Genomic DNA, 27,907 nt, shown 5'->3' with positions numbered 1-27,907 from the left:
CAATATAAAAGGTTGTCAAGAACCACTCTCTCCATTATCTACTCTGGGAACAGCAATCCCACAGTGGCAACAATGAGGGGGAGTTCGGTGGGGTTGTGTTTCCTTGCTTTGACTATAGCCCATGTCACTGAGATCCAAGCCAGATGGGGTAAGGCTCAAATAATTATGGTCTGCTTTTAAACCTCAGTGATTTAAATAGATTTTTCTGCTTCAATAATGCATATATGAACACAACATTTATAATACTTCTACCAGTATTCAGCTTTTATTTATGTGAATGTTTTTCCAGTCCGCAACCATGTGAGCAGCATCTGTAGCACATGGGGCAGGGAGCACTTCAAGACGTTCGATGGTGATGTGTACCAGTTTCCTGGCATGTGTGAATACAACCTGGTCTCTGACTGCCATGACACCTTCCCAGAGTTCTCTGTGCACATGAAGAGGAAGGAAAACGATGGAAACCCAACAGTCAGTTATGTGGTGGTCACCATCAGCGATTTTGCATTTCACCTCAGCAAGGATGTGGTCACTGTGAACGACCTGCCGTAAGTTAGAAAAAAAAAGCAACTCAGATATAATTATGATGACAATGATAATCTTTTATCTCAGATATATAAAACCAATATATACACACATTCCTAATGACATGAATCAACCACTCAATCATCAATTCTGAAATAGAGTAGGAAGAAATATCCACATGCTTATTAATCTCTCAATCATTGATTGATTGATTGATTGATTCACCATGTTCATCATTATCCACACTTCCCCTCAGCACTTGTATACACTAAAAAAACACATTAAAATAACATCATTATATATATTATCAGTCATCAATTTCATTAATTTCACATTCTTCTAAAGCAGGTTTCGAAAAATTAGTTTGAACTGAATAATGCTTGAACATTGCTGTAGGTCCACTGGAAAACTGTTCCCACAGTTTTACTCCACAAATGGAAATGCACTGTTGTTCGTTTGAGTCTTCAAATTTAACTTTCCCCTCAAGTTATAATCCCCTTCTGTCTCCAAAAACATCGTCTGTCATTTTCCTGATAACATATCTGGCTTTATTTATGTTTTCTGTGTAGATTTATATTTTATGAGGTCCATGAATTTAAAGATTTGTTGATTCCAAAACTAAACTTTTAGTGTGGTCGTTGAATCTGGCTTCATTTAATGATTGTGGTTGCTTTTTACTGAAGTTTAGATAATGACTGAATTTAAGTTTTTTATACATTAACCCAGAATTTAAGACAGTACTCTTAAGTATGGCGATATAAGTGAACATTTGAAGTACACAGAGTGATTTATAATGCAAAATACATTATTCAGTACAGAGATGCTTCTTATATAATGTTAATTATAGATATAAATGAATTATAATTGTGAAAAATTTATTATCTTTCTTCTCAGTGTCAAACTTCCACACTACCAGGCCGGAGTACAAATGGAAAGAAATGCAGTCTACATCAAGCTCCAGTCCAAAGTTGGCATCATTGTCATGTGGAACCTTGATGATGCAGTCATGGTAAATCCTTAAAACAGACAGATCCAATAGGACATTTTTATGACATATATTCTTTTATTAATGACTAACAGCCCAACCCTCCAGAAATACTTTGCCATATTTTGTCTGTGTGACATTTAAATAAATACACTGCATTTGAGTTGAATTGCCGACTACCTGGTTCACTACAACAATAGTTACATTGGTTACTATTGTCTTTGCATACATGTAAAGTCCTTATATGTCGCAAGTTTGATGCATTCATTTCATTTTATTTTGTCATGTTATATATTTTTATATCTTAAACATGTCATGTCTGCTTTCTAAAACCTTTTCTAACCTTTACTCCGTGTTTAAGGTGGAAATTGATAATGATTACACTAACCGCACTTGTGGACTTTGTGGAGATTTTAACGGTGTTCCAGTCTACAATGAGTTCCTCCTTGATGGTAAAAGCTGTTGATCATTTATTACTTTTTTAATCTATAATATGCTGGCTATTGTGTGTCCCTACTAATGTAATTGTATGCAAAAGGTCGCAAAATCAGCCCCATTGAGTTTGGCAACATACATAAAGTCCATCGTCCAAATGATGATTGTGAGGACCCATATGAAGAGGAAGATGTGTCACAGGAAGCTATGAATGTGCCAGAGTCATGCAAAGAGTTTGTGAGTTTTGTTACCTACTTCAGCCAGGTTTAACGAAAGAGATCTGATGGTTTTTTGTTTGCATTAACTAATTGTGCATGTGTTTACTCTCTTTTAGCAAAACACCTGTGAAGAGATGCTGCATGCAGAAACCTGGAGCTCCTGCACCAAACTGATTGACCCTGAGCCTTACATTCAGGCCTGTGTGCAGGACATGTGTGGCTGTACCAACCATTCGAATGACTTTTGTGTCTGCAGCACACTCTCTGAGTTCTCTCGACAGTGTTCCCATGCAGGAGGGGAGCCTCCCAACTGGAGGACTTCTAAATTCTGTGGTAAAGTTTTGTTTTCTCTTTCTGTTTGGTTTTTATTTTTGTATTTTATATATTAAGGGGTAGAGAGAGTATCAAAACACTGAATTATATATCAAAATTTGGGAAACGTCTGAAGTAAAATAAGTGCACAAAAAATCTGCTGTTTTAACACGCAAGTGAAAAACCTTAAGTTGATGTTTAAACACTTTGCGTAAATCCCCACCTCCTTCACAGCCAAACAGTGCCCATTCAACATGGTTTATGAAGAGAGTGGATCCCCTTGTGTGGATACCTGCACGCATCAAGACACAAGCTCATTCTGTGAGGACCACAAAATGGACGGCTGCTTCTGTCCTCCTGGTTAGTGCTCATAACAAATAAGTTTCTTTCTACACACCTGTTAAAGCTTCCCTTTTCATGGGATGTTACCTTCAAATGCCAACCTTCCATTTCAGGAACCGTGTTCGATGACATTTCCATGAGGGGGTGTATTGCTCAGTCTGAATGCCAGTGCAAGCATGGAAAAATCTATGAATCTGGTGAAGTTTACAGACAGGAGCGAGAGGAATGGTAACGTTCATAATGCTACCAGAAAGTAATTTTTTACAATGTGTCTGCATATTTTGATATCTTAATGAATTTGTTTGTTTTTCAGCACATGTTTTGAGGGTAGATGGGCTTGTGAAAGTCTTTCAACACCTTCTACGTGTGCGGTTGAAGAAGGTTCACATGTAACCACCTTTGATGGGAAAGACTTCACCTTCCACGGAAACTGTTACTACACCCTGGCCAAGGTGGAAAGAAAGGTAAGCATTAGCTTCGTACAGTCAAATTTTAGACTGTGTTGGGCACATGTAAGCAAAAAAAATATTGGATTAGGCTAATTTTGTTTTCTTTTTCTCACATTATGTATATTTCAGGATGATGCAAGCCCTAAGTTTACCATTCTGGTCAAACTGGTACCATGTGCACACCAAGAATATGACACCTGTCTGAAGACTCTCAAAATCCTGCTGAACAATGACAGAAACAATGTGAGTTCAATACTGGGCTCGTGCTTTAAATAGATACTGACAGCTGCAACACCCTAATGATCAATTCTGTTTTTATTCAGGTGTTAACATTCACTGCTGATGGCGCAGTAAAGCAGAATATGCAGAGTATAAGTTTGCCGTACTTCTCAGGTTGGTCAGAAAATAAGGAATTTTCGGTTTAAGGTGTTACTTTCATTTATGCTGAGACGTAAGAAGTTAGCCAAACTGATTTTTGTGTTTCTCTTCATTCACAGGGGATATCAGTATATTCCATGCTTCGTCCTTTCACATCATCCTCCAGACCAGTTTTGGTTTGCAAATTCAGATCCAACATGTGCCCCTCATGCAAGTCTATGTCAGCCTGGAGCAGAGCTACAGAGAAAAGACACGTGGTAAGTTTTACATTAGTCTTCAAGCATTATATCATGAGGACTAATATGCATTTATTAAATAACCATTTACTGCAAGAGTTAAAGAATGTTGTCTGTTGAAGATGATTATAGTAATTTTGATGTATCTGTGTATTTCGAAACAAACTTTGCCATTTGCAGCTTAAACAAATTAAACACCAGCAGATTATGTTGACTTCAATGATTCATATGTTGTTTTTTTAATTAAACACTTTAAATACTTTTTTTCCCGATGCAGTATGATCAGCGATGCACTTTAAAAGCTAAAAGGTTGAAATAAATGTCCTCACTCTTAGAGCTACAGCGAGAAATTTAAAAAATAATGAGGGCGCTCGTAGTAGAGTGTTAGCTTCTTCAGATGAAAAGGAACCAGCTTAGATGGTGTGGGCAGCTAACTGGTATGCCAAAATGAAAAGCTTATCTGGAAGGTTCAGTGGAAGGTAGACGCTGAGGTAGCCACAGAACATAATAGAGAAATTGTGTTTTATGTGACCAGGAATAATCTCAGGATTGTTCCACTCTGAATACCACCCAACAAGCAAGCCATTGAAAATTATTTGGTTTCATACAAGTTTTTTTCTTCAAAGTTCTTATTTGCATTTCATGATCATTTCTTCATTAAAAATCTGTATTTTTAGGTTTATGTGGGAACTACAACATGGTCCTATCTGATGACATGAACACTCGTCAGGGAATTGTGGAGGGAAGTGCAGCAGCTTTTAGTAACTCCTGGAAGGCTGGCCATGTATGCCAAGACAGAGAAGAAAGACTTGATGACCCTTGTTCTTTCAGCGTGGAAAATGGTAAACTGGAAAGTTTTTTTGTCCATCAACTTTATTTCTTATTTCTTACTTTATTGTCCAAGCTTATGTTTTTTCTTAACTCCACCTATTTATTTAGTGGGTTTAGGTTAATTAGTAACTATAAATTGGTCATAGGTGTGAATGTGAGTTCAAATGGTTGTCTATCCTCTATGTGATAGCCCTGTTACACACTGGCAACGTGTCCAGGGTGTGTCCAGGGTTTACCCTGCATCCCACACACACCCCCCACCTTGCGACCCTGACAAGGATAAGTGGAAGAGAATGGATGGATGGATGGATGGATGGAAGTTTATTTCTTTAATTGCTATCATCTGCTTGAAACAGATTTTCCAGGTTCTAAATGAAACATATTTGAACAAGCAAGAAATATAAACAAGAAATTAAATTTTTACTCATCTACTTGTAGAAAAGTATGCCAATCACTGGTGCGCCTTGCTACGACAGCCAAATAGTACCTTTGCAGAGTGCCATTCTGTGGTGGATCCTGAGATTTACTACAAGGTACAACAAAACCTCTCTGTGTGTCTTTAACTAAATACGGTGGGACTGCAATACAATAAAAATGTGTTCACTGTTTTCTACAGCGATGTACTTATGCTAGCTGTAACTGTGAGAAGAGCGAGGACTGCCTGTGTGCTGTTTTCTCCTCCTACGCCAGAGCTTGTGCATCAAAGGGAGTGTTCTTGACAGACTGGAGAGATAATGTGTGCGGTAAGGGTATCTGAAACAGCTCAGTAATGAAGTTTGATGAGCGTGTTCTCTTTTATCAGTCAGTCCAAAACTATGAAGTAATCACTGTCATATTTTCAAACAGACAAATACACCAAGAACTGCCCAGAATCTCAGACCTTCTCTTACAAACATCAGAGATGCCAGCTGACTTGCAGATCTTTGAGCTTAAACCAGCAGAGCTGCACCTCTGATTTCTTGCCTGTGGATGGCTGTTCCTGCGCTGAGGGTCACTACCTAGATGACAATGGCATCTGTGTCCCAGTGGCAAAGTGTCCCTGTTACCATAATGAAGTCTACGTGAAGTCAGGCAAGTCCATCAGCATCAACAACGAGCGCTGGTGAGTCACTTCAGGATTTCAAATGAAACATCCTAAACTAAGGATTAAGCAGGACTGTAACACATGTAGTATGATGGATTTAAAAAAATGTTTTATATTTTGGTGTCTTTTTCTAGCGTATGCACTAACGGAGTTCTTCATTGCCATTCTGGGAGAACCCGCATGTCAAGTCCGTTTTTTTTCTTCTTCAATGCAAGCATTTTGTTAAGACAATATACAGCATATTAAAGCAATGTTTCTTTTCCCCCTACAGTTTCTACAGCTTGCCCTTCTCCTAAACAATACTTCAACTGCTCCACTGCAAGCGCAGGAGTTGTTGGAGTGCAGTGTGCTCGAACTTGTTTAAATCTGGACAATGATGATTGTGTGAGTTGTTTTTGATGCTGTGCTTTAGCTGATCTCTCAGTCTCAAAAAACTGAATCTAATTATTTAATGTTATACGCATACACTCAGTAGTAGGCAGTTTTGTAATACAATTTTTAACAGTGTCAGAAATTTTTTATTTTATTTTTTCATCAATGTGGTCTTTGTATCCTCCCAGGATGCCACCGAGTGTGAATCTGGTTGTCGGTGTCCCAGTGGCCTCCTTGATGATGGTAAAGGTTTCTGTGTGAAAGAAAGTGACTGTCCATGCAAACATGATGGCCATCTCTATGTCTCTGGAACAAGAATACCTAATCAGTGCAACACCTGGTAGGACCTTATTTTATTTTCTAATTAATTATTGTAGAGTAATAAACAGTATTTGTCATATATGGCATGTTTTTTTCACAGTATTAAAAGTGTATTGTATTTACTTTTCTTGATACATTTAGTACCTGCCAAAGTGGAAAATGGACATGCACAGAGAAAAAATGTCCAGGAACTTGCATTATTTATGGAAGTGGTCATTACACCACATTTGATCAGAAAACATATGCATGTCAAGGACAGTGTGGCTATATTGCTGTAAAGGTAAATAATGTATGCCAAAATCATCTGAAGAACAACTGTCACCTGAATTCACCTCCTCATGCCCTTGTCCAATGTTTCCCATAAAAACGAACATTGAACAATTAAGAACAAAGTCTGTCATGCAACTCTAACTTCCTTCCATTAACACTGTATCGTTTCTTTACCAAATACAATTTCATAGTTACAACTCTTGGGTTAAAGTGCAAGGAGAAAATGGCTTACATTTAAATAAAAAACATCATCATCAGTATCAAAAATTCAATTATTCATTTGAACAATTGCAAGGAGCAAAGGCTCTATATTTTAAATAATATCAGGGATCAGAAAATCATTTTTCTAAGTGTAAAGATTTCAGACACAGTTAAGACTTATGAATTGCCTACACAGTGACTCAAAAATTGATTACATAAAAATTCAAAGGCAGTTAGTCAATGTATAACATGTGAGTGCATGATCTTGTTCCTGTTATTGTAACCATAAAAAACACAAAGTTTAACAAGTCCCTTTTTTTATTTTTATTTTTTTTCAACAGAACAACTGTGGCAATAAAACAGTGCACGACAACTTTGGAGTTATCACTGAAAATGTACCTTGTGGCTCTACGGGCACCACCTGCTCTAAAAGAGTCAGAATTCAACTGGGGGTAAGATCAGACACAAAACACACTCCCAAAGTTTTCTCATGCAAACATAGTAAATTTAAATAAATGTATTTTTAGCATTGCAGTTGAACCAGCAGAAATTTCCTTCTCCTTCATTACAGAGAAGGGAAATCAAACTATCAAGGGGAAGATTTGAAGAGGATCATCTGGGACATGAGCCTCATATCCAGTACAGAATAAGGAATGTTGGCTTGTATGTGGTTGTAGAATCTGTCATCGGTGTGGCAGTGATATGGGATCGCAAAACAGCTGTTCGGATCCTGCTGGAACCAACGCACAGTGTGAGTGACAGTGGTACATTAAATTAAAGTTTAGATATTTTTAATGCAATGTACCCTTTTATTCTCGCCACATTCTTGATGTTTTCAATACCATATATTGAAACAGAAAAAAAAATCCTAGAGGAGCCCCATCTAATAATGAAATGTATGGTAAATGTAAATCACTATATTGGGGGTGTACAAATTCATGGGCTGCATCCTCCTTGAGGCTGCATTTGTAGACTGATTACGTCAAAGTGACGTGACAAAGGCTGCCCAAATTCGTAGACTCCATAAACCGACAAATGTGTCCTCCTTTTCCCTGAATTTGAAGAATGGGTCGGGTTATCCTTCGTGGCCCACCATATTCCAAAATTCATAGTGCGGCCCAAACAATTCCAGTTTTCAGCAACGGCGGCCGCTTATAAGTTTTAATATTACTCTTATTACTCTTTCTGGGTACAAAAAAATCTACTTTTCACATATTTTCAGGTAGCTGTGTAAACGTCAAATATCTGCTCAGTTTATCAAGATATCATATATTTGCAAAAGTGCTCTGACGTTTTCAGAGACATCTGTTACCAACCAGGTTGATAGCCAGGAGCGTGAGGGTCACTAAAGCCGGTGAGAACGGCAAACTCCTGGCACATTTTCAGATCACCAGGCGCGGTCTTTCGCTACTCAGGTTAAACGTGATATATAAGTCTTAGATTAAAAAAATGCTATTGTTTGGCTTTTACAGTGTTTTATTTTGTTCGTGAGTAAAATAAAACACACTGAGATTAAACTTATTTGATTAGATTAGATAAAATAAAACTTTATTAATCCCCTGGATGGGTTCCTCCTTGGTTTTCACAATGCTGAGTAAACGTCAAACAGAAAACTGATTAAACAGAAGTATGAGATAGTCAAGAATTTACACCAGTGTCCTGTTATATTTTAGATAGAAAGGAGCAGCTGGCCGAGTTTATTAAATTAAGCCGAGACAGCGGTGATGCAAATCTGAAGGCTAGACCATCCAATTTCACAGATGTTTACTTCTGGCCTATCTGACCTTCAGAGGACCCGGCCCACATTGACTGCGGAGGACGGGTCCTCAAGAAGATGCAGCCTATGTATTTCGACACCCCTATTATATTTATAAACATCACGCATTGTTTGATTGACTCTTTTGTATGATTATACAGGGAGAGGTGTGTGGTCTGTGTGGAAATTTTGATGGTGATGGACAGAATGACTACACCACCCAGGGTCAGCTGGTGGTGAACAATCCACTCGAATTTGCAAACAGCTGGAAAGTTTCTAGCTCCTGTCCAGATGTGGAGGAGAACACTGATCCTTGCACATTGACACCCGGTCGACATCTGTGGGCAAAAATGATGTGTAGCATCATAACTGGAGACACATTTAAAGAATGCCGCAAAAAGGTAATGACAATTTGTAGGTTTCTATTTCATGTAATTATGAAACACTTTGGTAAAAAAAGTCATCATCAAATTTGCACCACTGGACAGGTTGACCATCATCCATTTTATGACAACTGTGTGAAAGACTCATGTGCCTGCGACACTGGAGGAGACTGTGAATGTTTCTGCACAGCGGTTGCTGCTTATGCTCAGGCTTGCAATGAGCATGATGTTTGCGTTGCGTGGAGAACTCCAGAGATCTGTCGTAAGTAACATATGTTATTAAAATTTAATTTTCCAACCTTTTCTGACACCTGACTTTTTCTTTGAAGCCTTAAATTCATGTGAGTGAAGTGTTAACAACTACAGAAACATCTGTGCTATATATCAGCCTGCTCAGGAAATCTACCCCTTTATTTTTTATATTGTTACTAATAATGAATAAACTTAACCTTTTTCTGTATCAAGCTATGCTCAATAAACAATAAGAACCAAACTGGACACATGCTTTTGCAAGTTCACGAAACATCTGAAACTGAATTCTCTATTTTTTAAAACATATTCAGACCATTAATTAAAGAGTGGGTGGGATTTAGTGACCCCATCATGAAAATTCTGAGGGAAATTCCAAAATATCATCAATAGACTATGTGCACCTTAGCATATGCTACTTCCGGTGGGGAAACTCCTGTAGGGCGCTTCGTTTCCCGTGTGATATTCGCTCGTTGTTTACTGCCGCTTTTTCCAAGACAAGTCAACCAAATGAATGAATCAAGGGGCGATTTACATTTTTTGAGATGTCTTGGGCATTTACGGAATATATATGTAGATGCTATTCATAGACCTGGCGATATTTTTCCCCCGTGCCACAGAGCAAAACAGACAAAGGATTCAATTTCTCTATTTCTCAGTATTTGTAAACAGCGGTCCCTCGAATATTGCGGGTGTTATGGTCTAAAAATAACCAATAGGTGAAATCAAGTAGCCAATTTTATTTTTTGACGGTGCAAAACGATTTGTCGACATTCTGTTGGGGAAAAAATGTACAAACATACAGTACTGCACTTCAGAGTCACACTGCTAGCGATCGATGCTGCGATTCTGTACTGTACAGGACGGCAGCCGATCAGGACGCAGGACACAATGTGATGTAAAAAAAAAAAAAAAGCATGCAAACTTGCACTAAAAATCTGCGAAACAGCGAGGTGAAAAGGATTTTTTTCACAGTTTGTTGACATGCTGTGTAGGTGTCTTCTTGACTAGCTGATATCGACATAACAGGGAAACATCTGGCTTAGACTATTGTTCACCTGTAGTTTGAATGCAGAACATTTGCCTGTTTAAATCATAAGAACTGTCACTATACAGAGATGTGCTTCTGAATGTGGACGACATGTCTTCTGATTTTGTAATGCAGTTCTGCTTGTGTTGAGTTATGTAAATAACCGATCAATCTAAACTCTTTAAACGTCAGAATTGATCATTAGATTTTTTTTATGACACAACACTGGTGAGTGTTCCCACCTTCTGCTCTTTGTAACTTAATGCGATCTTTCCATTTTCGTGTTTAAGTAAAGCTACCGGAAATGTACAACCCTACAAACCAGGAAGTTAGCATTTTCTCGTGCACAGGGTCTATTAAGTATTTCTGTCATTCACCTTATAAAATTTTGATGTGAGACAGTGTAAAGTGAAGTTTGAACCTCACATTACAAATTTTAATTAGTAGATATATAGATTAATAGATTTATATCTCTCTATATATTATATATTTTATATATTTCAACAATTTCATTTTCAAAATAAATAGCATGATTTCATGTTTTTTTCTTCCTAGCTATCTATTGTGATTACTACAATGGCCCAACAGAATGCACTTGGCACTACAACCCTTGCCACACCCCGTGCTACAAAACCTGTTTGAATCCAAAAGGTGTATGTTTCAATCCGATACCCACCCTGGAAGGTAAGTGGTTAAGTGGGATCAGTTTGTATGATCAAGAATCAAATTAATGTGCCATTGAGAAATGTTGAAAGGTTCTATTATGTGATTTTTTTCTACAGGCTGTTATCCTGTATGCCCAGAAGATAAGCCCATATTTGATGAGAAAAACCAAACATGTGTGGATGTATGTCCAGAGACAACTACAACTGCACCTCCAACTACAACTACAACCACAACCATACCTCCAACTACCACGACGACAACCACAACTCCACCTCCTCCAACCACAACTCCACCTCCTCCAACCACAACTACAACCCCAACTCCGCCTCCTCCTACCACAACTACCCCTCCTCCTCCTACCACAACTACAACCCAATCTCCACCTCCCACTACCACAACTACAAGCCCACCTCCTCCAACCACAACTACGACCCCTCCTACTACTACTACTACAACTACAACCCCACCTCCCACTACATCAACTACGACACCACCTACTACTACTACAAATACAACCCCACCTCCCACTACCACTACAACCCCACCTCCTCCTACCACAACAACTACAACCCCAACTACGCCTACTCCTGCCACAACTACATGCATTCCAGGTACCGAATGTGAGTGGTCAGAATGGTATAATGTGGATAAAGATCAAACAGACAAAAGTGACTGGGAAACATATGAAAATATCACAAATAGTGGTCATCAAATATGTGACAATATTGAAGAGATTGACTGTAGAGCAGTAGGTTACGAGGACATAACACTTGATGACTATGTGGCTCAAACTGGCCAAGTTGTTACTTGTGATAAGGATATTGGTTTAGCATGCAGAGTGGAGGAACAGGTTAGACCTCCATTTAAGTGTTTTGATTACAAAATCAGGGTATGTTGTAAGACTGTCATATGTTCGAGCACAACTATGACTCCGCCTCCCACTACCACAACTACGACCTCTCTTCCTACTACTACAACTACCACGCCACGTCCCACTACCACAACTACGACCCCTCCGCCTACAACTACAACCCCACCTCCCACTACTACAACTACAACCCACCCTCCCACTACTACAACTACAACCCCACCTCCTCCTAGTACCACAACTACAACCCCTACTACTACTACTACAACTACGACCCCTCCTCCTACAACTACGACCCCTCCTCCTACAACTACAACCCCACCTCCCACTACCACAACTACAACCCCTACTACTACTACTACAACTACGACCCCTCCTCCTACAACTACAACCCCATCTCCCACAACCACAACTACAACCACTCCTCCTCCTACTACAACTACAACCCTACCTCCTCCAACCACAACTACGACCCCTCCTCCTACAACTACAACCCCACCTCCTCCTACTACAACTACAACCCCACCTCCTCCAACCACAACTACGACCCCTCCTCCTACAACTACAACCCCACCTCCTCCGACTACTACTACAACTACAACCCCACCTCCCACTACCACATCTACAACCCCTCCTCCTACTACTACAACTACAACCCCACCTCCTCCAACCACAACTACAACCCCACCTCCTCCAACCACAACTACGACCCCTCCTCCTACAACTACAACCCAACCTCCCACTACCACAACTACAACCACTCCTCCTCCTACTACAACTACAACCCCACCTCCTCCAACCACAACTACGACCCCTCCTCCTACAACTACAACCCAACCTACCACTACTACAACTACAACTCCTCCTCCTCCTACTACAACTACAACCCCACCTCCTCCAACCACAACTACGACCCCTCCTCCTACAACTACAACCCCACCTCCTCCTACTACTACTACAACTCCTCCTCCTCCTACTACAACTACAACCCCACCTCCTCCAACCACAACTACAACCCTACCTCCTCCAACCACAACTACGACCCCTCCTCCTACAACTACAATCCACCCTCCTCCTACTACTACTACAACTACAACCCCACCTCCTCCAACCACAACTACAACCCCACCTCCTCCAACCACAACTACGACCCTCCTCCTACAACTACAACCCAACCTCCTCCTACTACTACTACAACTACAACCCCACCTCCTCCAACCACAACTACAACCCCACCACCTCCAACCACAACTCACGACCCTCCTCCTACAACTACAACCCAACCTCCCACTACCACAACTACAACTCCTCCTCCTCCTACTACAACTACAACCCCACCTCCTCCAACCACAACTACAACCCCACCTCCTCCAACCACAACTCGACCCTCCTCCTACAACTACAACCCAACCTCCCACTACCACAACTACAACTCCTCCTCCTCCTACTACAACTACAACCCCACCTCCTCCAACCACAACTACAACCCCACCTCCTCCAACCACAACTACGACCCTCCTCCTACAACTACAACCCACCCTCCTCCTACTACTACTACAACTACAACCCCACCTCCTCCAACCACAACTACAACCCCACCTCCTCCAACCACAACTCGACCCCTCCTCCTACAACTACAACCCAACCTCCCACTACCACAACTACAACTCCTCCTCCTCCTACTACAACTACAACCCCACCTCCTCCAACCACAACTACAACCCCACCTCCTCCAACCACAACTACGACCCCTCCTCCTACAACTACAACCCACCCTCCTCCTACTACTACTACAACTACAACCCCACCTCCTCCAACCACAACTACAACCCCACCTCCTCCAACCTCAACTACGACCCCTCCTCCTACAACTACAACCCAACCTCCCACTACCACAACTACAACTCCTCCTCCTACTACTACAACCACTACAACCGAACCACCTCCTCCAACCACAACTACGACCCCTCCTCCTACTACTACAACCCACCCTCCTCCTACTACTACTACAACCCAACCTCCCACTACCACAACTACAACCCCTACTACTACTACTACAACTACAACCCCTCCTCCTACAACTACAACCCAACCTCCCACTACCACAACTACAACCACTCCTCCTCCAACCACAACTACAACCCCACCTCCTCCAACCACAACTACGACCCCTCCTCCTACAACTACAACCCAACCTCCCACTACCACAACTACAACTCCTCCTCCTCCTACTACAACTACAACCCCACCTCCTCCAACCACAACTACAACCCCACCTCCTCCAACCACAACTACGACCCCTCCTCCTACAACTACAACCCAACCTCCCACTACCACAACTACAACTCCTCCTCCTCCTACTACAACTACAACCCCACCTCCTCCAACCACAACTACAACCCCACCTCCTCCAACCACAACTACGACCCCTCCTCCTACAACTACAACCCACCCTCCTCCTACTACTACTACAACTACAACCCCACCTCCTCCAACCACAACTACAACCCCACCTCCTCCAACCACAACTCGACCCCTCCTCCTACAACTACAACCCAACCTCCCACTACCACAACTACAACTCCTCCTCCTCCTACTACAACTACAACCCCACCTCCTCCAACCACAACTACAACCCCACCTCCTCCAACCACAACTACGACCCTCCTCCTACAACTACAACCCACCCTCCTCCTACTACTACTACAACTACAACCCCACCTCCTCCAACCACAACTACAACCCCACCTCCTCCAACCTCAACTACGACCCTCCTCCTACAACTACAACCCAACCTCCCACTACCACAACTACAACTCCTCCTCCTACTACTACAACAACTACAACCGAACCACCTCCTCCAACCACAACTACGACCCCTCCTCCTACTACTACAACCCACCCTCCTCCTACTACTACTACAACCCAACCTCCCACTACCACAACTACAACCCCTACTACTACTACTACAACTACAACCCTCCTCCTACAACTACAACCCAACCTCCCACTACCACAACTACAACCACTCCTCCTCCAACCACAACTACAACCCCACCTCCTCCAACCACAACTACAACCCCACCTCCTCCAACCACAACTACGACCCTCCTCCTACAACTACAACCCAACCTCCCACTACCACAACTACAACTCCTCCTCCTCCTACTACAAGTACAACCCCACCTCCTCCAACCACAACTACAACCCCACCTCCTCCAACCACAACTACGACCCTCCTCCTACAACTACAACCCACCCTCCTCCTACTACTACTACAACTACAACCCCACCTCCTCCAACCACAACCCCACCTCCTCCAACCACAACTACGACCCTCCTCCTACAACTACAACCCACCCTCCTCCTACTACTACTACAACTACAACCCCACCTCCTCCAACCACAACTACAACCCCACCTCCTCCAACCACAACTCGACCCCCTCATCCTACAATTACAACCCAACCTCCCACTACCACAACTACAACTCCTCCTCCTCCTACTACAACTACAACCCCACCTCCTCCAACCACAACTACAACCCCACCTCCTCCAACCACAACTCGCCCCTCCTCCTACAACTACAACCCAACCTCCCACTACCACAACTACAACTCCTCCTCCTCCTACTACAAGTACAACCCCACCTCCTCCAACCACAACTACAACCCCACCTCCTCCAACCACAACTACGACTCCTCCTCCTACAACTACAACCCACCCTCCTCCTACTACTACTACAACTACAACCCCACCTCCTCCAACCACAACCCCACCTCCTCCAACCACAACTACGACCCCTCCTCCTACAACTACAACCCACCCTCCTCCTACTACTACTACAACTACAACCCCACCTCCTCCAACCACAACTACAACCCCACCTCCTCCAACCACAACTACGACCCCTCCTCCTACAACTACAACCCAACCTCCCACTACCACAACTACAACCACTCCTCCTCCTCCTACAACTACAACCCCACCTCCTCCAACCACAACTACAACCCCACCTCCTCCTACTACTACTACAACTACAACCCCACCTCCTCCAACCACAACTACAACCCCACCTCCTCCAACCACAACTACGACCCTCCTCCTACAACTACAACCCACCCTCCTCCTACTACTACTACAACTACAACCCCACCTCCTCCAACCACAACTACAACCCCACCTCCTCCAACCACAACTCGACCCCTCCTCCTACAACTACAACCCACCCTCCTCCTACTACTACTACAACTACAACCCCACCTCCTCCAACCACAACTACAACCCCACCTCCTCCAACCACAACTACGACCCCTCCTCCTACAACTACAACCCGACCTCCCACTACCACAACTACAACTCCTCCTCCTCCTACTACAACTACAACCCCACCTCCTCCAACCACAACTACGACCCTCCTCCTACTACTACAACCCACCCTCCTCCTACTACTACTACTACAACTACAACCCCACCTCCTCCAACCACAACTACAACCCCACCTCCTCCAACCACAACTCACGACCCCTCCTCCTACAACTACAACCCACCCTCCTCCTACTACTACTACAACTACAACCCCACCTCCTCCAACCACAACTACAACCCCACCTCCTCCAACCACAACTACGACCCCTCCTCCTACAACTACAACCCGACCTCCCACTACCACAACTACAACTCCTCCTCCTCCTACTACAACTACAACCCCACCTCCTCCAACCACAACTACGACCCCTCCTCCTACTACTACAACCCACCCTCCTCCTACTACTACTACAACCCAACCTCCCACTACCACAACTACAACCCCTACTACTACTACTACAACTACGACCCCTCCTCCTACAACTACAACCCCACCTCCCACAACCACAACTACAACCACTCCTCCTCCTACTACAACTACAACCCCACCTCCTCCAACCACAACTACAACCCCACCTCCTCCAACCACAACTACGACCCCTCCTCCTACAACTACAACCCAACCTCCCACTACCACAACTACAACCACTCCTCCTCCAACCACAACTACAACCCAACCTCCCACTACCACAACTACAACTCCTCCTCCTCCTACTACAACTACAACCCCACCTCCTCCAACCACAACTACAACCCCACCTCCTCCAACCACAACTCACGACCCTCCTCCTACAACTACAACCCAACCTCCCACTACCACAACTACAACTCCTCCTCCTCCTACTACAAGTACAACCCCACCTCCTCCAACCACAACTACAACCCCACCTCCTCCAACCACAACTACGACCCTCCTCCTACAACTACAACCCACCCTCCTCCTACTACTACTACAACTACAACCCCACCTCCTCCAACCACAACTACAACCCCACCTCCTCCAACCACAACTACGCCCCCTCCTCCTACAACTACAACCCAACCTCCCACTACCACGACTACAACTCCTCCTCCTCCTACTACAACTACAACCCCACCTCCTCCAACCACAACTACGACCCCTCCTCCTACTACTACAACCCACCCTCCTCCTACTACTACTACAACCCAACCTCCCACTACCACAACTACAACCCCTACTACTACTACTACAACTACAACCCCTCCTCCTACAACTACAACCCCACCTCCCACAACCACAACTACAACCACTCCTCCTCCTACTACAACTACAACCCCACCTCCTCCAACCACAACTACAACCCCACCTCCTCCAACCACAACTACGACCCCTCCTACTACAACTACAACCCCACCTCCTCCAACCACAACTACGACCCCTCCTCCTACAACTACAACCCAACCTCCCACTACTACAACTACAACTCCTCCTCCTCCTACTACAACTACAACCCCACCTCCTCCAACCACAACTACGACCCCTCCTCCTACAACTACAACCCCACCTCCTCCTACTACTACTACAACCCCACCTCCCACAACCACAACTACAACCACTCCTCCTCCTACTACAACTACAACCCCACCTCCTCCAACCACAACTACGACCCCTCCTCCAACAACTACAACCCACCCTCCTCCTACTACTACTACAACTACAACCCCACCTCCTCCAACCACAACTACGGCCCCTCCTCCTACAACTACAACCCAACCTCCCACTACCACAACTACAACCACTCCTCCTCCTACTACAACTACAACCCCACCTCCTCCAACCACAACTACAACCCACCCTCCTCCTACTACTACTACAACTACAACCCCACCTCCTCCAACCACAACTACAACCCCACCTCCTCCAACCACAACTACGACCCCTCCTCCTACAACTACAACCCAACCTCCCACTACCACAACTACAACCACTCCTCCTCCTACTACAACTACAACCCCACCTCCTCCAACCACAACTACAACCCCACCTCCTCCTACTACTACTACAACTACAACCCCACCTCCCACTACCACAACTACAACCACTCCTCCTCCTCCTACAACTACAACCCCACCTCCTCCAACCACAACTACGACCCCTCCTCCTACAACTACAACCCCACCTCCTCCTACTACTACTACAACTACAACCCCACCTCCCACTACCACAACTACAACCACTCCTCCTCCTACTACAACTACAACCCCACCTCCTCCAACCACAACTACAACCCCACCTCCTCCAACCACAACTACGACCCCTCCTCCTACAACTACGACCCAACCTCCCACTAACACAACTACAACTCCTCCTCCTCCTACTACAACTACAACCCCACCTCCTCCAACCACAACTACAACCCCACCTCCTCCAACCACAACTACAACCCCACCTCCTCCAACCACAACTACGACCCCTCCTCCTACAACTACAACCCAACCTCCCACTACCACAACTACAACTCCTCCTCCTCCTACTACAACTACAACCCCACCTCCTACAACCACAACTACGACCCCTCCTCCAACAACTACAACCCTACCTCCTCCTACCACAACTACAACTCCTCCTCCTACTACTACAACAACTACAACCGAACCACCCACTACCACAACTACGACCCCTCCTCCTACAACTACAACCCATCCTCCTCCTACCACAACTACGACCCCTCCTACTACTACTACAACTACAACCCAACCTCCTACTACAACTACAACCCTACCTCCCACTACAACCCTACCAACGCCAACAACTTCAGAAACACCGGATTGTCCTGACTGGGGTGTTTCAGTAAGCGTTATAATTTTTAATAATTTATGTTATTTTATGCCCTTCCAAACTGAATTTACTAAGACTTAAATGACTTCAATGACATGACTATTTTGGTTTGTTTAGTGCCTCACTTTCTTTAAGTTTTGCAACCTTTTCCCATGTTCTTAAAGCAAAACGAGACGTTCTATTTGTGCAACTGCACAATGGCCAAATGCATAGAGAACAACACAATAGAAATCGTTCCATATGAATGTCCACCTCTTCAAAACATAACCTGCACAAATGGAAAGAAGCCAGTTCTTGTGTATGACGAGTACTACTGCTGTCAATATTATACTTGTGACTGTAAGTTATTCTGTGGTTAAAACCATTTATTCCATTGATGTTGTTTTTTCCTACCTTTAACATTTTTACTTTCTTTTCAGGTGTATGTGAAGGGTGGGGAGATCCGCATTACATCACATTTGATGGACTTTTCTACAGTTATCAAGGAAACTGCACTTATATTTTGATGAAAGAGATTTTACCAATACATAACTTGGAGATTTATATTGACAACATCTTTTGTGATCCAACTGAAGATGTTTCTTGTCCACGATCAATAACAGTGGCATATGTATCAGAAGTCATCACACTCATTAATCATAATCTTATTGGAACTGCACAACTGGAGGTGAAGTTGGATATATGATTGCCAATATTTCATTGCATTTTTCTGCAAAATAACCAAGACTGCTTATTTTTTTTATAATATACACACACACACACGTATATATATATTTTACATATGGTGCTTTTATTCTTTTGTAGGCACTGAAAAATGGAAAAAGTTTGAACCTACCTTATTCTCAACAAGGTGTTAAGATAGTGAATTCAGGTCTGAACCTGATTTTAGAGATTCCTCGACTAAAAGTGGTTATTACATTTGGAATAACTGGCTTCAGTGTAACCCTTCCATTCCAGTATTTTGGCAAAAACACACAGGGCCATTGTGGTAAGACTGTTCACTGAAGTGATTAGATTTTTCAACCCTTAGTTTGAGGTTACACTGCAATATTTTTTTTTTTGTTAATACTGTCAGGAACATGCAACAATAACCAAGCTGATGACTGCATGTTACCTGGAGGTAAGCTGGTGGAAAGCTGTGCAGTGATGGCTGACTTTTGGCCTGTTGAAGACCCTTACAAACCCAACTGCTCAACACCACCAGCACTACCTACCAGTGCCCCTGAACCACCACCTACCTTAGCTCCATGCAAACCAGACTCCATGTGTGACCTGCTTAAAAGCAGGTAAACATTATCTGATCAATCCCAACACTTTATCCCTGTACTATTAACAGTTCACAATTTTAAACAGAATACATTTCTTTTTTGTTTCTTTTTTTAAAAACAGTGTCTTTGCAGAGTGCCATCCGTTTGTCTCTCCAGAAAATTTCTACAGAGGTTGCGTATTTGATAGCTGTCATGTTTCCAACCCAACAGTGGAGTGCACAAGTTTACAGACTTATGCTGCAGCCTGTGCTCAGGCTGGAGTTTGCATTTACTGGAGGAACCACACCACATTGTGTGGTAAGCAACCCTCCATCATTTTGTAAATTTTTTGGATTGTTTGGAATCACGAGTGACAACTTGTCACCATGCATACAAAAACCAAAAACATATACAAACACACAAAGCAATGAAGTTCTTTTCTTCTTCATCAGCTGGTGAGTGCCCATCAGGCAAAGTTTACAAGCCATGCGGTCCTGTAGAACAACCAACCTGTGAAGACAAGTAAGTTTCTGCAAAACTATGCTAAAGCAGGCAATATAGCCGTAACAAAAAGTGGCAATGCATACATTTATGGTGGCAATAAGTGAAAGTGACACTGTGCATCACCCTAACTGAATGTAATTTTAGTGCTGTTTCACTATATCTTGCTTTACAGTCCCAGTGAACCAACTATGAACTACACTACTGAGGGCTGCTTCTGTCCTGATGGAATGAAACTCTTTAACAAGGAGTCTGGAATATGTGTTGAAAAATGTGGTGAGTATTTTTTTTAGATTTTTTAGTTACTACTACTGACCACAAAATGTTGATTCTGTCCATGTGGACGAGGTGTTTTTAGTGGGAGAAACATTTGTAAGTAATCAAAGTGATTTCTTCTGTCTCATTTTCCCCAGCCTTATAAACAATGCATTTGCACAATGTCTGACCTCACAGCCCACTGACTGAAAAGTGGGCTTTTAGGTCAGTTCCTTGATCATTGATATGCAAATTGTCATGACCAATGATCAACAACCACTGATCAAAAACCATTGATCAAAGTGACAGGTTTCTCACACAGAAACTAAATGCAGAAGAAGAGTCACCTTTGTGGGATTTTCTTACCTGGATGATTGAGCATTCATCAAGACATACAGTGGGATGCAAAAGTTTAGGCAAACTTGTTAATAGTCATTTCCCTGTATAAATCGTTGGTCGTTACAATAAAAATGTCAGTTAAATATATCATATAGGAGACACACACAGTGATATTTGAGAAGTGAAATGAAGTTTATTGGATTTACAGAAAGTCTGCACTAATTATTTAAACAAAATCAGGCAGGTGCATAAATTTGGGTACCACAAAAAAAGAAATTAAATTAATATTTAGTAGATTGATTGATTGATTGATTGATATACCTTTATTAGTCCCACAAGGGGGAAATTTCATAAGGCTGCCGACCTATTGCACGCAATGGCGGCGCCATCTTACCCTCCGACCATACATACATTACACAAGACATCACATGGGGAAGACAGGTCAGAGGGGTATAACATGGAAAAGCACCACATGAGGAAAGATAAGGAGAAAAAAATAACTCCCCCCAGACTGAGCTCCAACAGGGAGATCAGTTTGAGAACAGAAAAAAAACACCTCTGCACATAGCACATGAAAAAACTAGATCCACCTTTTGTAGGAATTACAGCCTCTTAACGGTTCCTGTAGGTTCCAATGAGAGTCTGGATTGTGGTTGAAGGTATTTTGGACCATTCCGCTTAAAAAAACATCTCTAGTTCATTCAGGTTTGATGGCTTCCGAGCATGGACAGCTCTCTTTAAGTCACACCACAGGTTTTCAATAATATTCAGATCTGGGGACTAAGATGGCCATTTCGGAACGGTGTACTTGTTCCTCTGCATAAATGCCTTAGTGGATTTTGAGCAGTGTTTCGGGTCGTTGTCTTGTTGAAATATCCAGCCCCAGCGCAGCTTTAGCTTTGTCACCGATTCCTGGACATTGGTCTCCAGAATCTGCTGATACTGAGTGGAATCCATGTGTCCCTCAACTTTGACAAGATTCCCAGTCCCTGCACTGGCCACACAGCCCCACAGCATGATGGAACCACCAACATATTTTACTGTAGGTAGTGTTAAATTCTTCCAATTCTTTCATCTTTGAGCTAAAGGAAGGACAACACTTGGTGTGTAAATGCTCAATCAACAATCATTTTATTCCAATTCTCATTATTCCATATAACACTTTTGAGCATAAACCATCCGGAGGGGAGATGAGCGCGGGAGGGTGTCCGCCTGATCTCGACGTGTCTTTTTCTCACATTCTTATAACTTCAGCCCCCCTCCAAACTAAGCATTAACATTCTTTCTCTCTTACGGTGCCTAAGTGACGGCCTTGGCTTTCTGTTTTATCTCCTCCTGACGAGATGGGGCAGAAAACCTCTACGATATGTTCTGTTCTCTTTGTAATCAGAAAAATAAGGTCATGATTCTCTGAAAACAGTATTTCTTATAACTCAGCAGTATAATGCATCATAAACAATGTAATTCATTAAAAATAAATAAGCAGTCTAATGTAATACGAATCAGAAAGTCTGCAATAATAATCAGTCTAATAAATCTAATAGTTATCACCTCTTCAGCAGAATAATGCAAAATAAAATTACATAATAGTTTCACAATCTTTAATTAGGGGTATAGCGTGGCATAAGATGATATAATAATCTCACATTAGCAGGTTTTTATCTTGGAATGATGTGTTCGTTTCCCTCCATGCATAACACCCCTTGTTATGCCCAGATAACTCAATTTTAGTTTCATCAGTCCAGAGCACCTTATTCCACAATGAAGCTGGCTTGTCCAAATGTGCTTTAGCATACCTCAAGCGGCTCTGTTTGTGCTGTGGGCGGAGAAAAGGCTTCCTCTGCATCATTCACATACAGCATCTCCTTGTGTAAATTGCGCCAAATGGTTGAACGATGCACAGTGACTCCATCTGCTGCAAGATGATGTTTTGGTGCTGGTCTGTGGATTGACTCTGACTGTTCTCACCATTCGTCAGTTCTGTCTATCCGAGATTTTTCTTTGTCTGCCACTTCAAGCCTTAACTTGAACTGAGCCTGTGGTCTTCCATTTTCTCAATATGTGGAAACAGACAGCTTAAATCTCTGAGACAGCTTTCTGTGTGTGTGTGTGTGTGTGTGTGTGTGTGTGTGTGTGTGTGTGTGTGTGTGTGTGTGTGTGTGTGTGTGTGTGTTTTAACTGACATTTTTTATTCTAAAAACCAACGATTTATACAGGAATATAATGACTATTAACAAGGTTGCCCAAACCTTTGCATCCCACTGTACTACTACTGACTCAACTATATGTTATATTTGTGCTGTCTTTTATTTTCCAACAGGATGTCTTGATCCTGAGGGCATTCCTCGTGAGGTGAGCATTTTTCATCTTTTTTTTCCAGTTTAATTAAATTCACTTTTATTTATACAGCATCATATCACAACAATATTGTAAGGTAGACCCTACAATATTACACACAGAGAAACAACCCAAAATCATATGACCCCTTGGGGTTGAGAGAAGGAAGACAGAACAAAAGACATGCTGTGGAATGCCATGTCCAGAATGGCTGGTGTATTTGTGGAAAAAGCAGACAAGGGAGAGACGGAACTGAATCTTTAACAAAAAGTGGGCCGTTTATTTTGGGCTGATGTCAAAAATGGTAGACTAGCCAAAACATACAGAGACAAAACTAAACTAGAAACTAATGTGGGAGCAGCTAAATTACTATGATAACCAGAACATGAAATCTTAAACTGAACAGGTACATGTGAAACATGAACATGAAAAAACAAAACACAAGTATTATCATATACCTGAGCAGTAGAAATACAACTTTGACCAGACCTGACTTGACGTATAGAGAACAGACTGCCAACAAAGAACAGAGGAAGAAAGAGGAGTTAAATACACTAAAGGGTAATGAGGGAAGTGGAAACACCCGGGGAAACACAGCTGACACAAAAGAATCTGAGGCCATAGGGGAAACAAAATTAAACACATCGAACATGGAAACACAGCAAAATGGAACCTAGATAGACAAGGAGATCACACATGACAAACAGGAAAAGACTCAAGAACATGGTGACATTGATGAAACATAAACTAGAATAACACGCAATTAATCCATAACTAAATAATAATAATAATAATAATAATAATAATAATAATGAATTGCATTTATATAGCACTTTTCGAGACCCTTAAAGCGCTTTACAATTCCACTATTCATTCACTCTCACATTCACACACTGGTGGAGGCAAGTTACAATTGGAGCCACAGTTGCCCCGGGGACAGACTGACATAAGTGAGGCTGCCATATCCCATTAACTTTGCATTAATGCAATCTACCATAAGAAAATCAAAAATACCAAAACAAACGCTGGGCCACAGACCTAGCCCCTGACATTGGAATCCAAAAATGAATAATTTCAATGCAGAGAGGTCTATTAACACATACTGAGTGTGAAATGTAACTGAAAAAGAAATACTACGCCTATTGCAGCTTAACTAAGGGAGGAATCAGGGTCACCTGATTCAGCGCTAACTACAGCAAAAAGGAACGTTTTAAACCTAATCTTAAAAATAGAGAAAGTCTCTCTCTCCTGAATCCAAACTGAATTCAAGTGCCTCAAAACCTCTACTTTTAAATACGCTAGGAGCAACAAGTAAGCCTGCAGTGCCAGAGCAAGGTGCTCTAATGGGGTGATAAAATTTAAATCTTGTTTACTTACAAGAGACAAATAATTAATTGTTGTGGTTTACTCTTTCAGTTCAATGAAAGATTTGAGTACAAATGCCAAGACTGCATCTGTGAAGAATCCACCAAGACTGTGACTTGCAAGCCTAAGGTTTGCCCACCACCAGCCATTACAAACTGCTCTGCTCCTGGGTTTGTCCTTGTTAACCAAACCAGTCCATCAGACCCCTGCTGTTCTACCTATGTTTGCCGTAAGACGTAGTATTAAAGCACATTTTATTTTTCCAGGTTGTTGTTTGATTGTGGTAATTTCTCACGGTGACATAATCTCTGCAGAATGTCAAGCTAACACCTGCCCAGTCACCAATATGAACTGTCCAATTGGATATAAGCCAGTTGTCAGTGTCCCTGTGGGAAAATGCTGTCCAGAACATACATGTGGTAAGCTAATATCTATCTATCTATCTATCTATCTATCTATCTATCTATCTATCTATCTATCTATCTATCTATCTATCTATCTATCTATCTATCTATCTATCTATCCCTATATATGGGGTTGTATATATGAAACACTTTCATGCAATTCACCTCATCTCTTCCCTAGAACCTAAACGAGTTTGTGTTCACAGAGAAACTGAATACCAGGTAAATAAAAAACAGATGATTTGTCATTTTCTCACCTTTTTTATCTTTAAGGGTGCACATAATATGGATTTTTGTCTTTATTTGCCAGCCTGGTTCTTCAGTTCCTGTGATTGCATGTCAGGATTGTACCTGTTCCAATGAGATTGACCCAAAATCTGGTCTATTAAAAATAATTTGTGTGTTTCAACAATGTAAAGAAAGCTGTCAACTGGTAAGAGACAATAAAGCAGTCGTCTTCACTCTTACCATACATCTAAGTTTGTTTTCCTGTGGTGGTTTTGGTGAGTCACTTGCTAGATTGGCCTTCACAAGCTAAACGTGCCATCTCTCTCGGTGTCTCACAGGGATATGAATATGTGGAAAGTGATTCAGATGAATGCTGCGGGAAGTGTGTACAGACACACTGTGTTGTCAACATCAATGGAACTAAACAACTTTTGACTGTAAGATGGTTGTAACTTCATGTGTTAATTCATCTAAGCCAAACAAGCAATATGTGTTGATGTATGTATTAAATAAATACTCCTAAGTTTGTGTGGATGCGGGTAAAGATCTATCTCACTGCTTTCTAGCAAGGAGAAACCTGGTCACCACCGGGGAATAAGTGTGAACATTACACCTGTGTCAAGAATGGTGAGACTTTAACAGCAAGCCATTCGCAGACTGTCTGCCCACCCTTCCAAGAGAGCAACTGCCAACCTGTATGTATGCTTTTAAAAATGAATCTTGATTGATTGACTGTATCTGTCTGAAATGAAACAAATTTTGTTAATGTTGTATATTTTCCTCGTTAGGACACGATTCAAACTGCAGCAAACGGCTGTTGCAAAATTTGTGAGTATAACATTTTGATATTTAACATTTTAATCCGGGACAGCACGGTGGCGTGGTGGATAACATTATTGCCTCACATCATGAAGGGACTTTAACTGAACCCTCCAGTTGTGTGCACCCACACCCCCTTACTTTAGTGCTCCTGGTCACAATTGCCCGGTCAGTTTTAACAGCTCTTAAATTAAAATAACTGAATTTTTTTCACCACCAAATTCAGTGCAGTGGGTAATTCAGTGGGTTGTTCAGTAGGTCCCTCAGTGGGTCTTTCATTTGGTCATTTGGTGTGACAAAGTTGATTAAAACACTCAAAATTCGAGTTAATAGTGTGGAGGATGTCATAATGCCTTGAGGCAATCAGATGTAAAACCCAATATTTATGAGTGTTTTAATTCGTAAATCGGTCAGATTTACACAACAGGAAGGTGAATCCACCATCTATCTGGGGTCTTTCTGTGTGGACTTTGCATGTTCTCCGCTTGTCTGCATGGGTTCTCTCCGGGTACTCCATCTTCCTCCAATAGTCCAAACACATGCATTTAGTGGAGTTAGGTTAACTGTTCATTCTAAATTCCCCATAGGTGTGAATTTAAGTGTGAATGGTTGTGTGTCTGAGTTACCCTATGACAGAGTGTTGACCTGTCCAGAATGTACGTGCCTTTCAGCCTATGACATCTGGATAAGCGGAACAATATGGATGGATGGATTTACATTAAATAGAAATAAAAGAAACTAACTCAACATATTTTTTTGTAAAAGGCGTGGAGAAGGAGAAGGGATGCAAGTTAATGTCCATGAAAACCCATATTACAGTCAACGGTTGTCAGTCTGCCCAGGAGGTAGATATGCCATATTGTGAAGGATCCTGCAATACTTACACCATGTAAGGATACCTTTACTATTATCTCATATTTCCCTGGAAAGTTAAAAAAAGTGTTACTTTACACTTTGAGTATATTAATAAACCTGCCCCCTGCTTTCTTTAGGTACTCTGAAGCAGCAGCAGTGATGGAGCATTCCTGCTCATGCTGTAAGGAGATAAACTTCAGCAATCGCACTGCTGACCTGGTCTGCCTGAATGGAGACACGGTCCCCTACACATACATGTATGTGGAGCAGTGTGGTTGTACCAAGACGGACTGCACCAGAGCTGCTGGACATCATGTTCGCAGGAAGAGAAGCTTCACACTGCTGTGATGAAACAGTCTGTCTCTTCACAGATGTGACACACAAATGTTTCTTCCCATATTGTCTTAAAAATAATTTCACATCTTACAGAGTAATTGCTATTGTAGCTTGAGTATTTATCTACTGATCAAAATTAAAAAAA

At 42.2% G+C, this 27,907-nt stretch overlaps 1 protein-coding gene across 1 annotated transcript; it reads left to right on the top strand.

Annotated features, from left to right (window-relative positions):
- The first annotated feature begins 72 nt into the window (after window positions 1-72).
- Window positions 73-27,907, top strand: LOC116333506 (mucin-2-like). Its single transcript, XM_039614181.1, has 41 exons — window positions 73-148; window positions 290-545; window positions 1,417-1,531; window positions 1,869-1,959; window positions 2,046-2,179; window positions 2,277-2,493; window positions 2,707-2,832; window positions 2,928-3,042; window positions 3,128-3,278; window positions 3,393-3,506; window positions 3,587-3,656; window positions 3,761-3,898; window positions 4,555-4,719; window positions 5,147-5,241; window positions 5,325-5,451; window positions 5,555-5,810; window positions 6,353-6,407; window positions 7,298-7,408; window positions 7,528-7,707; window positions 8,874-9,113; window positions 9,201-9,357; window positions 10,930-11,058; window positions 11,157-11,221; window positions 11,942-12,332; window positions 12,468-12,700; window positions 17,388-18,698; window positions 19,881-20,064; window positions 20,152-20,362; window positions 20,466-20,641; window positions 20,776-20,845; window positions 21,000-21,100; window positions 23,739-23,770; window positions 25,172-25,349; window positions 25,435-25,539; window positions 25,706-25,746; window positions 25,835-25,957; window positions 26,091-26,189; window positions 26,319-26,447; window positions 26,541-26,580; window positions 27,337-27,460; window positions 27,564-27,907. Exons 1-41 carry the CDS (start codon window positions 73-75, stop codon window positions 27,772-27,774), a joined length of 6,942 nt encoding a protein of 2,313 aa, XP_039470115.1. The 3' UTR covers window positions 27,775-27,907.

The sequence above is a fragment of the Oreochromis aureus genome, linkage group 7 (genome assembly GCF_013358895.1).
Source record: "Oreochromis aureus strain Israel breed Guangdong linkage group 7, ZZ_aureus, whole genome shotgun sequence".
NCBI classification, from domain to species: domain Eukaryota; kingdom Metazoa; phylum Chordata; class Actinopteri; order Cichliformes; family Cichlidae; genus Oreochromis; species Oreochromis aureus.
Note: the sequence above shows the minus strand (reverse complement) of the source record. Positions and strands in the feature narration are given on the sequence as shown.

What these genes read in the sequence shown, in the direction of transcription:
- LOC116333506 (XM_039614181.1), top strand. Translation starts at nt 73, where the DNA reads ATGAGGGGGAGTTCGGTGGGGTTGTGTTTCCTTGCTTTGACTATAGCC. An exon ending in ACCTTGATGATGCAGTCATG is followed by an intron (nt 1,532 to 1,868) that starts GTAAATCCTTAA and finishes TCCGTGTTTAAG; the next exon opens with GTGGAAATTGATAATGATTA. An exon ending in CTGAGGGCATTCCTCGTGAG is followed by an intron (nt 23,771 to 25,171) that starts GTGAGCATTTTT and finishes TTACTCTTTCAG; the next exon opens with TTCAATGAAAGATTTGAGTA.